Genomic DNA, 16,213 nt, shown 5'->3' with positions numbered 1-16,213 from the left:
CAGGAGGAGAGGGGGTGTCACTGGTGCCCAGAGCAGTGGCCAGGCTCCCGCCTGCCCTGGTGCCCACCCTCACCAAACTTGAGCTCCAGGCTCTTCTCTAGCTGGTCGATCTTCTCCGAGAGCTTTCCCAGCATGGAGCGCAGGAAGGCGATCTCCTGGTCCTTCTGGGCCAGCGCCACGTGCATCTCGTGGAAGCGGTCGTCCGTCTGCTGCAGAAACTCCTTCAGGCCCTCGAAGCGGCAAGTCTCCAGGTGGGTCTCGTAAGTGTCCTGGTTCCCGATGAACGTGCACCTGCGGGGACAGGACAGCTGCCTGCCTGGCGGGCCCCTGCCGGTGTCTCCCCATCCCCAAGAATCCCCCTCAAATGCTCCAGCCCTGTGGCCGCTGCACCCCAGGTCCAGCTGCCCCCACCCACACCTGCCGTCCTGCCCCTCCTCCCCACCCAGCTACCCCCGGTCTGCTTCACAAGTGAGGTCCCATCATGTCACCCCCGCAGAGCTCTTCAAGGGGTCCTCCCTTCCTGAGGATAAAACCCACGCTGCTCGGCAGCCTCCCTGCCCTGAAGAACTGGGCTCCTGTCCCTCCTCCCACCCCCACCTCCCTCTCCAAAGCTCTCAACCCCAGCATTTGCTCAAATCCGCCCATGCCGGGCCGGCTGCGGGGGCGTCCACGCCCACCTTCCTGGACGCCCTCGGCTACCCCTCTGGGTTTCCAGGGCCTTGGGCCTCAGAGAGGATTACAGACCCTGGTGTGGCCCCAGCTCCGGCCTACCTCCCCGGGACCAGCAAGCGGCAGCTCTCAGCGGAGCCTGTGGAGGGCCTGCGCCCACCCCAGCCCGCCCCCGCCCGCCCCCCACTCACCCGTACTTGGAGTGGGGGCATTTGATGTGCTCGCACTCCTTGAGGTGGGCCTCCAGGTTCATCCTGAGCAGCGGGGGGCAGCTGGGGTTGTTGGGACACCGCACAGGCCTGTAGTCACAGCTGCCCTCGTGGTCCCTGTGCCAGGGCAGGATGAGGGGAGGCCTCAGCCAGAGACCTGAGAGGCAGCCCCCAGGGAGGCAGAGGTGCCCAGGGAGGGGCACTTACTTCCGGGCGCTGAGCTTGATGGTGAAGGGGCACCCTCGGGGGTCCACCTCAAAGATGGGGGGCTTCCCGCCGCCCGCCACCCGGCAGCCGTGCCGGCAGTGGATGAAGAGCTCTCCGATCTGCTCGGCCACCGCGATGTTGTTCACCACCACGGTCAGTTTGACGTTGTCCACGGGACACTTCTCTGGGAGAGGAGGGCATGCTGACCCTCACGGCCTGCCTGGCACATGCTCCCTCACCCGGCTGGGCATGAGCCTCTAACGGGGGCCAGATCTGTCCATCTGCGCCTCTGAGGCACGCAACGTGGAACTGGGGCACAGGTGGGCCACCAAGAAGGAGCAGCAGGTGCTGAGGGAGTGTCACCTGTGACACTCAAGTGTGCCCGGAAAAGTGTGGGGTGGGGCCAAGAAGGCAGAGGGCAGAGTGTGGAGAGGCAGGCAGGAGCGGGCGCCATGCAGGAGGACGACAGCCTCACCAGTGAGAAAGGCCTCCCCAGAGGGTGCCAGCCCTGGCCTGGGGAGCCTCGGCCCACACCCACTGTGGGGTCTCTGAATCTGGACACACTGGAATTTGGGGTGTCCCCACTCTGCTCATGGAGGTCCTGAGCCTCAGCCTGAGCATCCCCAGGACTGCTGCAGCCCCATCCCAACCCCAGCAGAGGCCGAACAGGCACAGATGCTGTGCAGGGGACAAGGGAGAAGCCGCCCGCCTCTGCTTGGCAGCCAGGGGCACAGTCAGTGCCAGGCCTGGACCGGGGCACGAGCCTACCTGACTTCAAGGCACATCTTCTACAGAACGTGTGCTGTGGAGGCAAAGGGCGGATTTGAGGGTGGCCGCAGGGTCCTCTTTTTCCCGAGTCCGTGGCCATGGCAGCCACAGGCCTCACTGTACCCCAAGCCCAGGGCAGCCAGAACAGGCCTTGACCAAGGCCAGGGCGCCGCAGCCCTGGCCCCCGAGAGCCCTGGGGTCCTGTGGGGGCCTCCGGCAGCAGGGGGGCTGGGAAGGGCGGCGGGCTCACCCCACACGTGGTGATCACGGGGTCTTTGAAGACGCTGCAGCAGAGCTGACAGCACAGCTTCACTGAGGGCTGCTCCGCAAACACCAGTGGCTCCTGGAACCAAGCAGGAAAGGCAGGCGATGGCGGGAGGCCACCCTCAGCTCCGCCACCACCCAGGCACCCAGGCGCTCTTGCTCCAGGCCTGGCTGTCCTCTGAGGACAGGGTCACGTCCTGAGAGAGGCCTGCTTAGAGCTGGGGGGCTTGATCGGGGCCCAGGAGGGACAGCGAGGTCTGTGGCCCCAGAGGCAGGGCCCAACCCCGGAGGATGAGTCCAGCCACCCAGTCTCGGCCGCCCTCGCCCGCTTCCTTCCTGGGGTGAGACTAGAAAGGGCCCTGCTGGAGCCCTGTGCTTCCCGCTGCCAGTTCCCGGGCAGCCCTGAGAAGGGGCAGTGGGGGAACATGCCCAGGGGACCCGGCATGGTCCCTCGAGTCCCCACCACGGACCAGCAAGCACTGCAGTTCCTGTCAGGCCCCAGCCGCCCTCTCCCTGTGAGCTGGGCTAGCATGGCGGAGGGGAAGGTGCCTCCGTGCCACTGCTGCGGTGACAGCCCTGGAAGCCACTCTGCGCCGAGTCCCCCACACCTACCGGCTCCTCCTCCTCCTCGGGCAGTGAGAATGTGGAGCGCAGAGACATGCTGGACTCTGAGTGCAGGGAGCGGACGGAGATGGCGGAGTCGGAGCGGCGGGGAGTGCTGATGGGGGGCTGTGTGGAGGGAGAGGCGCCCGTCACGGGGCTCCGCACGGGGTCAGAGCCTCCGGGGAGGACAGGACCCAGCCCGGCGGAAGCGGGAGGGCAGCAGCGCCCCTGGGGCCACCCCAGTCCCCGTGGGCGCTCTCCTTGTCCACAGGGGCCGTGGGTGGGTGTGAGGAGCTGATGCAACCCAGGTCCCTGCCTGCCCGCCTGGGCGGCCTGGGCCAGGGTGCTGGGCTGCCCGCTCACGCCTGCCACCTCTCTTTGTGTAAATGGAGAGACTTCCTGCTATTCAATTCCACATACCCGGGCTGCTTCCTGCTTCCCGTGAGGGAATGTGGGCCGTGAGGGGGCACCTCCACCAGCCAATCCTGGGCAGCCGAGGCCGTGACCGCAGGATGGAAGGGCCAGGAATGCTGGCAGGGAGCGACGGCTGGGCTCCAGGTGCCCCCCGGGCCTGGCTGCTTGTCTGGCCTTGCTGGTGGGGGACACCAGGCCCAGCTGGGAGGCTCAGAGGGAAGGCAGGGCCAGGCCCCCAAAGAACCTCGGCTGCGCTTCCTGAGGGCAGGAGTGAGGGCTACAGGTGCCTGCCTCTGGCTGAGCCATGGACAAGGGAGCCTGGGGGAGGGGCAGACACTGTCCCTTCCTCCCCTCTGGCCTGGAAACCTCCAGAAGTTTCCAAGAGCCACACTGCCCAAGGCTTCTCTCCCGGCGCTCTGACCGCAGAGGGGCCCAGCTGCTGCTCTGCCGAGCCTCTGCCCCCTTCCCGGCAGCCTGGGTATGAAACCCACAGAGCACAGAGACAAACCAGTCCCAAGGCCAGCAGGGGGCATTCTGTGCCATGTGCCCACCTCCCTTCGGGTCCCAAGGGCTTGTCTGCATGGAAACAGCACGTGGGGAGCAGAAGGGAGTCAGAGAAAGTGAGTCACAAGGGCCCCACGGCAGCAGGGGGAGCCCCAGGGGCGAGAGCAGAGCAGGAGCTGGCACGGGAACCACTCTCCCCAGCCTGCCCACTGTTATCCCAGAGTCTCCCACCCTCTTGGGCATGGGGGTTGACAGCAGGCAGGCCTGGGGGACGGGGGGAGGGCAGGAGGGGGACTCCCTGTGTGGGCCTGTCAGCAAACAGAGAAGGTACCCGCCTCTCTTGAAAGCCACCGTGACCCATGGGGATAGCAGGTGATTATGGGAACCACAGGCATGGCGGACTCGTGGCCTTCGGGTTGTGGAGACCGAGGCAGGCAGAGGCCCAGGGGATGGGGCCCAGACATACCCAACTCGCCCTCGGCCTAGCACAGCGCCTGGCACACAGGTGTGTTTGTTCAATTAATTAAAAACTTCTTTTCTGGCCGAGCAAGGTGGCTCACACTTGTAATCCCAGCACTTTGGGAGGCCGAGGCGGGGGTCGGATCACCTGAGGTCAGGAGTTCGAGACCAGCCTGACCAACATGGAGAAACCCCGTCTCTACTAATTCAAAATAAGCCGGGAGTGGTGGTGCACGCCTGTAATCACAGCTACTCGGGAGGCTGAGGCAGGAGAGTCACTTAAACCCGGGAGGCGGAGGTTGTGGAGAGCCGAGATCATGCCATTGCACTCCAGCCTGGGCAGCAAGAGCAAAAGTCCATCTCAAAAAAAAAGAAAAAGGAAAAAAGAAAAGGCCTCGGTCCCAAGAGGGCCAGCAGGGCCGCCACACCTGGTGTCCAAGCACTGGAGAGAGGCAGCTGCCAGGGAGGCCCCACACGCCCCCACCCCCCGCTGGCTAGTCCTTCATGCCCAGGGCAGAGTTGGCCTCTGTCCCCTGGGTAAGCCCAGAGCTCAGCAATGAGCGCCATTGACCAGGATGGCAGGGAATGGCCATTGAGACCCTGGCTACAGGGCTCAGGTACCAGCAGCCAGCCCGACTGCCCTGAACCTTTCTGCACCTCACACAGCCAGCAACAGGGAATTCCCTGGCTCCCCCAGCACTTGGTGCAGGTTCCGCAGCCCCCACCCCATTGCCTGTGGTGTCCCCACAGCTTAGGTCCACACACCTTTCCCCTCCCTCCTCTCATCAGGACCCCTCCTCAAGCCCTGCCTGGACCCAGCAACCCCGCTCATTCCCTACCCAGCAGCAGAGCAAGCTCTCAAAGCATGCATTTTATTGTGTTATCCTCCCGACTGAACTTTCTGTGACTTCCACCTCCCTTAAGATGGAGCCAAATATGCCTCATCCTGGCCTGTAGGTGCCAGGCCCTCTGACCCAGCTGCCCTCACTGGCTGCCCCCTGCCACCCACAGTCCAGCCACAGGAGCCTCCTTTCTCACAGACTTGCCATGTCTGCCAAGGCCTCAGTGTATCCACAGGTGCTGTTCCTCTCCTGTGCCTCACCAGCTCACTGTCAGCTCCTCCTGGGACCTGGTCCCCCAGGAGGGAGGGTGAGGGGAGGCTGAAGCTCACACAGGCTCCTGGGGGTAGGGACCTACCATGCTGTCCTCCTCGTCCCGCGGGGAGTAGGCAAGGGTGCTGGAGGAGGAGGGTGTCCTGCAGTGCTGCTTGTAGGTGCTGGTCCCGTCAGCTGCAAGGCAAGAGGGCTGGAGTCTGAGTGGGGGCTCCCTCAGCAGATGTGGGGGAGGTGGGGCCCGTGCTGGACACCCGGCCCTGTGGGTCCCCTGTAGCTCACGGCCCTCCCCAGGGCCAGGCAGGCAGGAAAGCATGCAGGGATGGCGCGGGGGAAGCTTGGGTTCCCTCTCAAGGCCAAACCAGTGCCAGGAGCGTGGACGCTGGGCTCGATCTACATCTGGCAGCCCCTGCCCCAGCCCTGCCTACCCCAGGCAGGGTCTTCTTTCAGGGCCTCTACAAGCTCCCCAGCACCCCAGCTTGAGCCAGCTGAGGCCCATGGCCAACACGGAGCCATCACTCTGAAGGCTGCCTGGCAGCAGCTGGGGGTGCCATTTTATTTGCCTCTTGAGGCGCCTCTGCCAGGTGAGTTCCCTGACAGCCTCCACTCACAGAGGGGGAAGCTGCGGTCGAGGTGTGGGGCTGGGATGCAGAAGGGCCAGGACCGCATCCTGGTGTCCCTGGCACAGCCAGGACCAGGAAGTGGCCCCAGGCTTGGTGGCCTCCTCTGGGGCAGGAGCTGAAGTGCCCTCCCTCCTCCTGCCCACATGTCAACCCAGCTTGGCCAGGGCCAGAGGGCAGGACTACCCTGGGAGGGGCCGGTCAGTCCACGTGGGAGCCAGAGAGAGACACCTCCCGGACTCAGGACCAGCCAGGCTGGGATGTCACAACGAGTCCTGGGCTCGAGATTGAGGCCGCGAGAGGCTGCCGTGTGACTGGGCCTTGGTTTCCCCATCTGTCGTGAAGGGCCAGGTGAGGCACCTGTGGGCGCCCTGCAGCCTGGCTCTGCCCATCCCTGCCACCGAAGGGCTAGGCACAGCAGCCGTGCCCTGCCCCATCCTGGGCACCTTCTGCTGTGTGACAGGGGCCATGGGGCTTCTAAAGGTAGATGAAAAGGCACCATTTTTTGGGGGGTAGGATTAGAAAAAAAAAGAGGGCCCCTGGAGAGCCCCTGAGGGGGTCACTGGCAGCAAACAGGCGCTACTGTGAGCAGGTGTCCTTGGGGGCCCTGTGACCCCATGGCCAGGTTTATCAAAGCAATTAAAAAGCTAATTAGCAGCCAGTGTGCTTCTACAAAGGGCAGAGTGCCAGAAAGGAGAGAGAACAAAGTCACCACAGAGCGCCCCCCCCGGAACGAGGGTCCCTGGCCCTGCACCTCGGGAAGAAGGCACTGCCACTTCCCCAGGGTCTCCCTGAGCATGGCGCTTGCGTTCAAAGCGCAGCACTCTGGTTCTTAGGGGATAGGACTGAGAAGCAGCAGGGAAGCTTCAGGTTTCCGTCGTGTATCCCGCCCAGTGGTCTTGTGCAGGTGGAGATTTATTGGGCTTGGCTTGCTGGCTCATGCCTGTATTCCAGCACTTTGGGAGGCCGAGGCAGGAGGATCACTTGAGCCCAGGAATTTGAGACCATCCTGGGCAACGTGGTGAGACCTCATCTCTACCAAACATAAAAAAAATTAGCCAGGTGTGGTGGTGCCTGTGGTCCCAGCTACCTGGGAGGCTGAGGCGGCAGGACTGATCCCAGGAGGCACAGGTTGCAGTGAGCCAAGATTTCGCCACTGCACTCCAACCTGGGTGACAGAGTGACACTCGTCTCAAAAAAACAAACCAGACTTATGGATCTCTTCCACTCTCTCTCTCTTTTCCTATTAATATTTTACAACTGTAGCACTGTTACTGAAACCCTAGGGCCAAACTCGAGAGAAGACCTCCAGGCACACAGGACCTTTTGAAGGCTGGCCAGGAGCCTGAGACTGGGGACAAGCTGGGGGTCACTGTGACAAGGGACAGGGCTGTGTGGTGGTGCTGGAGATGTCAGGGCAGCCTCCCTAGAGGGGATAAAGAGGGCAGGGAGAGAGGGCACAGCACAGTCACCGAGGCACAAGGAGCAGCACACCTGACTCCCGTCCAGTGGAGAGGCCCAGGGCTGAGAGGCTGTGAGGACACAGGCTGGGGTGTGAGGCTGCCCGCGCCCAGCACTGGCACCCAACACCAGCTCACCGGGAAGCACCCTTCAGTCCTTAGCAGGGTGGGCGTGGGGGTGCCCCAGTTATTGCCAGCTTGGGCTGGCCTTGGCTTAAGGGCTCACCTTTTGTGATGGTGGTGACGGCCGAAAAGGCGGGTCCGAAGGTCGTTTCCATTCTGGTCTAGAGGGAGGATGGAGGAGACCTGGCCTCATTACCGGACAGAAGGAGGACATGCACATGTGGAGCCCACTCACATGCCTAACACGTGACCAGGCCAGGCCACGCAGCACTCACACACCTAACCATGCAATCAGGCCGCGCCATGCAGCACTCACACACTTAACCATGCAATCAGGCTGCGCTGTGCAGCACTAACACGCCCCAACCACACAGGCGCACGCACGCACGCACGCACGCGCGCACACACACATACACCCACACACCCCAGCTCCCCCAAGACCCAAGCTCGGGACGGGACTGCGCTGGGAGCTCTGCAGGCAGCACCAGATCCCTGGGGATGTTGGGCTTGCAGAGGGGCAGACCCTTACCCCTGTGGTGACGTCTGGGGTGGGAAGATTGCTGGGCCCCCCGGAGAAGCGGTTGTAGCGGGCACTCTTGCCTGAGCTCATGCTCTAGAGAGGCATCTAGGGTCCTTGGGCAGCATCTCCTGTGGGTGGAGCACACATGAGGGGCTTGAGAGATGGAGCCCAGGCCCCTGTGAGCCAGACGGGCTGCTGTAAGTGTGCAGACCTGCTCTGGGCCACCGTGGGGCCGCCGCAGCAGCCTTCCAGCACCAGCACCGGCTCAGGCAGGCCTCTAGGAGGCAAAGGTCCTTCACCCCGATCCCAGGTATGCAGAGGCCTGGGCAGGCAGGCGGCTCTGCGTCACCGTCCCTCAAGGCTTAGCCCTTCTGAGCTCCTGAAGAGCCCATCCAGCTCTTCCCTGAGGTGGAGGGACCCCTGCCTGGCTCTCTCTACTCCTCTGGGTCCTGAGTCACAGCCAGTCACCTCCAGGCTGAATGTCCCTGGGGCCAAGGCTGGGCCTTGGTGGGTAGGCCCAGGGTGTGGCCCACGTGGCGGGACCCAGTCACACAGGGACCAGCCAAGGCAAGATGAATGTGTTTCCTGCCATGGCAGGTGCGGTCAGGACGCAGCCAGCACCAGGCTGCAGAGGGGGAGACACCAGCCACACCCCAGAGAAAGAACCTGCAGGGTGAGTCACCGGAGCCCAACTCCGCACAAACTGCACTGCACGGAAAAAAGCGCAGGAGAGAGACGAGCCCGCCCCTGGAACCCGCGCAGGTCACCCCCACTCCCAGCCACGCCACAGGGGCTCAGGGGCTGGTGGGGGCAGGGGGGGGGCAGGGAGAAGGCATGCGGGAATCACCCTCCCCAGAAGAGAGGGGCTGGTGGGCCTGGGGGAGACGTGGCCCCTCTGTGGGTGCTGGGAGTGCTGGCCGGGCCCAGGGACACCTGCAGGGGCAGGTAAACATTAGAGGGAAAAAGAGACCCAGCCAACAGGTCACACCCAGGACAGAGCCCGGGGAAGGGGCTGTCCATGCCGGATGACGCCCACTCTCCCCCCGTGAGGCACCAGGCTCTGTCAGCAGGTGCCCCTCCTCCCAAGCAGGTCCCACTTTCAGGACCCGGGCAGCCTGGAAGCCAGGAGCCTGGCAGAGTGCAGCTGGGACAGCCCTGTCTCCTGCTGGCTGCGGATAGAGCCGCCAAGCCCCGGCTTGAAGCTGAGCTCCCTGTGGGGAGGAAGGCCACACGCCCAGGACTCCTGCCCCAGGCCCACCAGCACTGTCCACCTCGAGGCCCATGTGCAGCACCCCGTGAGGACACACCACGGGCTCAGCTCCCAAGGTAGGAGCCCTCAGAACAAGCTTGCTCTGGGGGCGGTGCAGCAGCAGGGAGCCCACTCCTGCAGCCCTGCTCTCACCCTGGGGAGGCCGGGCTGCAGACCAAGGCCCCAGGGGCCTGAGAGGAGTAGGACAGTCCCAGTCCCAGGCCAAAGTGGCAGAGCTGGTCTCTGCCCCCACCCAGTGGGAGCACGGCTCAGGGGGCATCTCTGAGCCCAGCTGGCTCCAGTACCTCCTCCATCAGTCCCTCCTGACTGGGCCCCTCTAGCAATGCCTGCCCTGCATGCGCCTTCAAGACGCCACTCATCACCCACCACCGTGGCCACAGTCTGGCCTGGGGCCCCCCAGCCCGGCCTACAGGTGTGTAGGGAGGGGCTGGCTCTCAAGCCCTTGGTTCCCTGCACCTGAGCTCCTGGGCTGTGTACCACTCCTGCTGTCTCCTCTCCCCTTCTCTAGGCTGCCCAGGCCCACCTGTCCTTTCCAATGCCACCTGGAAGGCCACCCACCCTGGAGCAACTCAGCCTTCAGGACTCGGGCTCAACCCGACATCTCAGCCCCTGCAGTTGGCAGTGCCACAAGCTACCTGGCCCCGCCTGATCTTTGCGTCCCGTGGTCTCGGGAGATGGGGCCTGGCCAAAGCCTTCCTCGGCCTCCCCCAGGCCCCACTGCGACTCGAGGGGCTTGGCCCTGTGTGACCCAGACTAGGCTCTCGGGGGACTTCTCTTGTGTAAGAGGCAGGGGCTCCTGAGTGTGGGCAGTGCCACACACCTGCAGCCAGGCTCAGAGGAGTCAGCCCTGGGACAGAGGTGTGGTCATGGTGTGTCTTGAAGGCTGCTCTGCCCTGGCACACGCCTATCCCGTCTCCAGCAGCTCCCGGCAGGAAGGTCGGGGAGAGCTGGCCAGGGCTTGCCTTTTGCCATTGTGCTTGGGGTGAGGATGTCCCAGCTGGGGTAAGGCCCCGATAGCCTGAACCGCAGGGCTCCACGACTCGGCACGGGAGGTTCGGCCCTTTTGGGAGCCCCAGGTTGGTTCTGGCCCTATGGGAGCAGGGAGGGGATCACCGGGCAGCCGCTAGGAGACACTGACCTGCATTTTACAAACCCATCAGCTCCCTGCATTACAAGCTTCCGGGGCCCCAGGGCCAGCTGCAAGCCCTGCCAGTGATGCCTGCCCGGGGGCCCAGGTGGCCAGGACCCCAGCAGGCACTCCCCCGGGATGGGTCGGGCTGACCTCAGTGCCTGTTGCTCACAGTCTGGGAGAGCAACTGTCTGGCTTCCCCCTCACTCTGAAGTGAGGTGAACAGAAAGGCACGCAGGGCAACGTGCAACTCAGCCAGAAAGTCCCAGCTGGCCAACAGCAGCTGGGCCATGGGGACAACACCACAGGATCTGTGGGGTGTGCACAAGACCCCACTGAGCGCCAGCTGAGAGGGACGGAGGGAGGGAGGGGGTGGAAGGAGGCAGGGACAGAGGGAGGGAGGGGGCGAAGGGAGGGAGGGGATGGAGGGAGGGACGGAGGGGACGGAGGGAGGGAGGGAGGGGGATACTCTGCACAGGAGGCTGCTTCCCAGTTCACTCGGGTTCAGTGTTCAGCCCCAGCCAGGGACACAGAGGTAGGCGGGACCCCAGGGCTGGAGGCCAGAGAACGTTTGTGTCCCGCCCTAAGACAGGATCCATCCCCCGCACCTCGGAATTGAGCAAGATGCCCAAGGCCTCCCCTCAGCCCAGTCCCCAGGGGCTGGGTTTTGCAGTAACAGTTTCCCCAGTAGGGAGAGGACCCCTTGGGCCACAACTGGGAAGCACAATAGCTCGGCATCCCCCGATGGCTGGGAGGCTGTCCTGGGGGCGTGCCCTGGCCCCACAGAGGGAGAGTGCCTCTTTCCCCACCCCACAGTCATCGAGGCTGGGGGATGGCCGGGCAGGAAGTTGTCAACCAGAGTGAGAATTCCCCTTCAACTCTCTGGCCTCTCTGCCTTCCAGTTCCCAGTGCTGGGGAAGTGGGGGTGTGTTCCCTAGAATCAGAGACTCTTCCCAAACTGGGAAAAGCCATGGGGCAGCTAGGGGCTGAGAAAGGGCTTTCCCCATCAGCCCCCCTACCCCTCCCTTCCATGTCCCCACCACGCCTGCCCGAGCACCACCTGCCCGTCCATACCGCCTGCCCGAGCACGCCGGGCGGTCCACACCACCTGCCCATCCACACCGCCTGCCCGAGCACCTCCCGCCCATCCACACCGCCCGCCCGTCCACACCATCCGCCCGTCCACACTGCCTGCCCGAGCACCGCCTGCCCGTCCACACCACCTGCCCATCCACATTGCCCATGCTGGATGCTCCAGGGGGATTCGATCTTTGAAAGAGAAAAGTCCTTGAGGAAGCGCAGCATCCACCCTGGGGAAGGTCAGTGCTGATCTTCAGGAACGAGGTGCGTGGGTCAGCACTGTGCAGAGGGGAAAGGCAGGATTGGCCCCCCACCGTCCCCTCCACCCGGGGCCAACGCAGGGCAGCCCCTCCCAGACCTCTCCAGAATCTGGGATTCAGGCCCCGGGTCTTTGTCCACCCCACATTCACATAGGAGGGATTCCGGGGCCCTGGGGGCACCCACTGCGCAATAAGGAAGCGGAAGTCTCCCTCAGCTCCTCTCTGCCTCCACCCCAGCCCCTCTTCGGCAAATCCCTCAGGAGCCCCTCCCTAGCTGCCACACGCTGGGCTTAGAGGGCTCTGCTGGGGCATCGCCCTGGGGGCATGTGGCATGCGGACACCCACCCCTTTCCCTGGAGACACACCTGGAGGGGGTCTGGGTCAGCGGTCCCCGCCCACTTGGCAGCAGCCCAGGGTGGCCCTGCTGAGTAGGGGAGATGGGGGCTTCCAGATGCAGCTCCCTGCTGGGGCCAGGCCCGGCCTCAAAGCAGCTCCTCCAGCAACCCGGAGCAGGTGGGGTGTGGGGGTCCCCTGAACATGTGTGGGGCGCGAGCCATGGGTGGGTGTGCCTGTGAGGCCTGCAACTGCCCTGGGAGGAGCCTGGGACGGCTCCTGAAGCCTCTGCCCCGCCTGCCACAGGGCTGTGTGTGGCTGGCTGGCTGGACTGTGGCCAGAGCTCTGAGCATGGCCCCTGGCATCATAGAGCCTGCCCAGGGCACCCACAGACTGCCCGCCCCAGCCCAGCCCCTGCCTCAGCCCCCTAGCCCAAGCCCAGGCCGCTAAATTCTATAGAAACAGGCCTGGTTGCCATAGCAAAGCCACACGCACTTCCGCTGCTGTTCCCTGACGTCCCTTAGAACGTTTTTTCCATCCCAAATAGGCAGGGTGTGACGTCGAAGGCTCCTGGGGTGCCCCTGGCCTCTGCCTGCCTTGGTCCTCAGGATCCCCTCAGAACCCCAACAGGCCCTGGTCTGAGGCCGGCTTGGCCCTGCTTCCCTCCTAGTACCGCGCCCCCCTTGCCTGTCCCTGCCCCCAACACCCACAGCCCCAGCTCTGTAGAGGCCTCTGAACTCCTCCCCCAGCTCTGCTCCTACTGCATCCACTCAGCCTCCAGGCCTGTCTTGCCCTGGCCAAGCCCTCCAGCATCCATAGCTCCCTCTGCTCCAGGGAGGGAGTCCCCCCAGCTCGGCCAAGGCTTTACCCCAACTTCACAGTAAGGATGCCTTTTGCTGCCCCTCCGACCCCTTGGGGGCCGGCAACATCTCTCAGTCCTTTCTTCCCCCGTATCTCATAGCTGTCTATTGTGTGGGGACCTGGCCCAGTCGAGGGGAAGTCCAGAGGGCTTCCTGGAGGATGAGGCTGCTGGGATCCAGAGTGGGGAGAGTATCCTGGGGCACAGGAAGAGACCCCGGCTTCACGGCCCTGGGCTGGGGAATTGCGTTCCTGGCTCTCACCCAAGTCAAGTGGGCCTTAGACTCTCAGAAACAGGTCGTGAGCTTTGCCCAAGAGCCAAGGGTGGCAGTGTCCGCCCCGCCGAGGCCACACTTCCCAGTGCCATGCTGTGTTCTCATTTGCTTCCTGTGTGGCTTGGTCTCCTGGGCTCCCTCCTTCCTTCTGCCCTGCAGCAGGTTGCTGACATAAACACTGGCCATATCTGGGCCCGAACAGGCAACAGGAATGTGAGGGCAGAGACCACTGACCCACTCAGTCACCCAGCGCCCTCATGCCAGCGTGCCACCGCACGGCCACCTCCTTTCCCACACCGTCCCACGGCCCTCAGTCCTGGCCCTCTGCGTCGCTGCCTCCCACTTTCCACCTGGGTGCTTCTGGGGTTGGGTCACCTCCACCCCGAGTTTCCAGACAGCCGGCCTCCTCCAGCCTGGTGAGGGTGTCCGGGTCTATACGTGACCAGCCCCAGCCTCCAGTGCTCACTTTCCCCTCTCACCTGCCCCATCTGGCTGCACCCTCCTCCTCCAGGGAGGACTAAGGGGTTGGTGGGTCCCTCTCCACAGGTTCCCCCCGCATGAGCCAAGCAGAGGGGCTGGTGAAGTCCTCGGTGCCCACCCACCAAGAAGGCCGGACTGAGACACACGCAGCCAACAGCTCTTGGCCCTCCCCACATGCCCTCCCTGACCCCGCAGGGTGTCCATCCAGGAGATGCTGTGACACCGTGGTCAAGGCCACGGGCACTGGGCTCAGACAGAGCTGGGTTCAAATTCCACTTCTAGCACTTCACAGCTGTGTACCTGCCCTCCCGGCCTCGGGCTTCTCGAAAAACAGAATAGAGCCAGACCCCCGTCTGGAAGGAGCCGAGAGAAGACGCACCCGTCAAGAGTGAAGGCACCCCAGACAGCAGCTCCTCTGCTGAGTGGACCATGGAGGCTGAGGAAGGGGGAGAGGCCGGCCCAGGGACACAGCCAGCAGACTGTGCTGCGGTGACCAGAGTCCCATTCCCTCTGCTTCATCCATGGCCGCCACACATCCAGGAGCCCCAGCAGCGCCTGAGCCAGTCCCATGCCAAGCCGGGTAGTGGCTGCATCCTAGAGCCAGGCTGCCCATGCCTCCTGGCCGGAGGCTCTTCAACTGCATCTTCCTCCTTTCCCCAAACTGCTCATTCCTTGTCCAACCAGCTGGCCGAGAGTCACACCAACCACGGGGTGCCAGGCCCCATGCGGGAGGGTGGGGACGTGTGATGGCTGAACACGAATCTGACCCGGGAGGAGCTAGGAGCCTGGTGGGGGACACAGGCAGACAGAGGGGCAGGAGCCCCACCAATCGCCACTCAATCTGCCAAAGGCACTTTTCGGTGAGTGCCAAAGACCCTGAACTTTTCCATTCACATCCAGAAATATCGTGATACTCGGCCCCAGTGGGCCACAGTGGAAGCCACTTCACCAGAGACCCTCAGGTTGGGGTGTCAGGTTGGGGTGCCGACTCCCAGCCCCTCCCCTCCTTCGGCCAGGCTGCCCATACCACTGCTCTCCCTCAGGACATGGGGCCCGAGGCTTCCACAGAGAACTATGAATGCCCAGAACGGTGAAGTCAGGATATTCGCAACAGAGAGGCACAGGGAAGGGGTCTAGGAAGGGAGAGGCCCAAAGAGAAGGAATGAGGAAGAGGGAGGCTCCTCACTTGGCGAGGGCTAGGGGGCCTGTGTGTGCCCAGGAAGGGGTCTAAGGGGTAGTGAGAAAGGTGGGCAGACAGGCTGGGCAGCATGAAATTCCTGAGCAAGCGAGCAGCCCCTCACCCCCAAGAGCAGGGTGGGCTCCAGCAGGCCCCTGCCCCTGGACTCCAGACTCAACCCCAGCTGACCACTCTGGCCTGGCTCAAGACAACCATATCTTGACAGCAGGACCCCAGTAGGGACTAGGAGACGATGGCCTAGCCTCGCTCTCTCCTGCTTCCCCAGTGAACTCCAAAGTCTGTGGTCCACACACAGTTAGAAAGCTCTTTACTGGACCTAGGTCGGACCGCCTCTCCAGTGCTTCCTCAACCCCAAGTCATCTGCCAGCACAATAACCCCCGCCCCACCCCGGCCATGCACCCTGTGACCCTGGTCCGGCCTCATCGACTTCACCTCTCCACTTGCCAGTGCTTGCTGGGGTGCGTCAGGCCCCTTCTCACCCCAGGCCTATGTACATCTGGCTCCCTCTGCTTGGAATGCTCCTCCTGCATGTCCTGGGACTGGCTGCTTCTCCATCAGGCCTTTGGCTAACGGTAGCGCCGCCCCTACCCCCGGCCAGTACTCACTTTTTCAGCACACTCTTTCTTTCTGTCACAGCACATACCGCCGCTCCCCATGATTTTAACTATCTATTGTCAATCCCACCACCCTGTCTGTTTAGATCGGGGATAGGAGGGAGTTGTTCCGCAGGAGACATTTGCCAATGCATGGAGACATTTGTTACCGCAATTGAGGAACGGGTGGTGTTTACTGGTATCTAGCGGCCAGGAGCCAGGCAGGCTGCTCCACATCCTACAATGTACAGGGCAGCCCCTCGCAGCAAAGAGCGACCCGGGCCGCGTGGTCGATGGTGCGGAGGTTGGGGAACCCTGCAGCAGACGTCGAGCACAGGAGAACTGGGACCGTGTTCTCCGCAGTCTCCCAGTGCCAAGAACAGTGCCTGGCACCCGGGAGTCTCGGGGAATGCAGGAAGAAGGAATGAGTAAAGAACGCGCGAGAAAAGGACGGAGCGAGGGACGGACTACTGACAGGCGGACGGACAGCGACGCGGACCTCGACCCCGACCGTCTCAGCCCCGCCCCCCGCCCCCGCCCCAGCCCGACTCCTCGCCTCGCCTCGCCTCGATCTCGACGCGCCCGATCCCTCCCCACCGCGCGGTCCCCAGGCGGGAGCCCCGGGCCGGGCGCGCCGCGGGGACACTCACCCGCCCGCGGCCGCCCAGGAGCGGCAGCGCCGCCAGCCCGCTTCATGATGCCCCCTCGGCCGCCGGCCGGGAAAGGGACTAGGCGCGCGAGCCGGAAGCGCTAGACCGCTGCGCCCGCCGGGAGGTGTAGTTCCCCGCCTCTCAGGGCCCGGGC

At 63.9% G+C, this 16,213-nt stretch overlaps 1 protein-coding gene across 5 annotated transcripts in view; it reads right to left on the bottom strand.

Moving 5' to 3' along the window:
* The window catches only part of TRAF7 (TNF receptor associated factor 7), a 20,837-nt gene extending 4,624 nt beyond the window's left edge, over positions 1 to 16,213 (bottom strand). For 2 of the 5 annotated variants that reach the window (XM_054454799.2, XM_063655324.1), the window contains exons 1-10: positions 16,060 to 16,213; positions 7,942 to 8,060; positions 7,516 to 7,573; positions 5,295 to 5,386; positions 2,730 to 2,846; positions 2,104 to 2,196; positions 1,854 to 1,887; positions 1,086 to 1,269; positions 861 to 995; positions 74 to 291 (exon numbers count right to left, since the gene is read on the bottom strand). In XM_054454799.2, coding sequence (XP_054310774.1) covers positions 74 to 291; positions 861 to 995; positions 1,086 to 1,269; positions 1,854 to 1,887; positions 2,104 to 2,196; positions 2,730 to 2,846; positions 5,295 to 5,386; positions 7,516 to 7,573; positions 7,942 to 8,022 — 1,012 coding nt within the window. In that variant the 5' untranslated portion in view covers positions 8,023 to 8,060; positions 16,060 to 16,213. Of the gene's footprint in view, positions 1 to 73; positions 292 to 860; positions 996 to 1,085; positions 1,270 to 1,853; positions 1,888 to 2,103; positions 2,197 to 2,729; positions 2,847 to 4,104; positions 4,433 to 5,294; positions 5,387 to 7,515; positions 7,574 to 7,941; positions 8,061 to 11,554; positions 11,692 to 16,059 lie in introns of those variants that run through there. The other 3 variants (XM_063655323.1, XM_063655322.1, XM_063655325.1) reach the window with 3 other exon arrangements.

The sequence above is a fragment of the Pongo pygmaeus genome, chromosome 18, assembly GCF_028885625.2.
Source record: "Pongo pygmaeus isolate AG05252 chromosome 18, NHGRI_mPonPyg2-v2.0_pri, whole genome shotgun sequence".
Lineage (NCBI taxonomy): Eukaryota > Metazoa > Chordata > Mammalia > Primates > Hominidae > Pongo > Pongo pygmaeus.
This window is presented reverse-complemented; position numbering and strand designations above follow the sequence as displayed.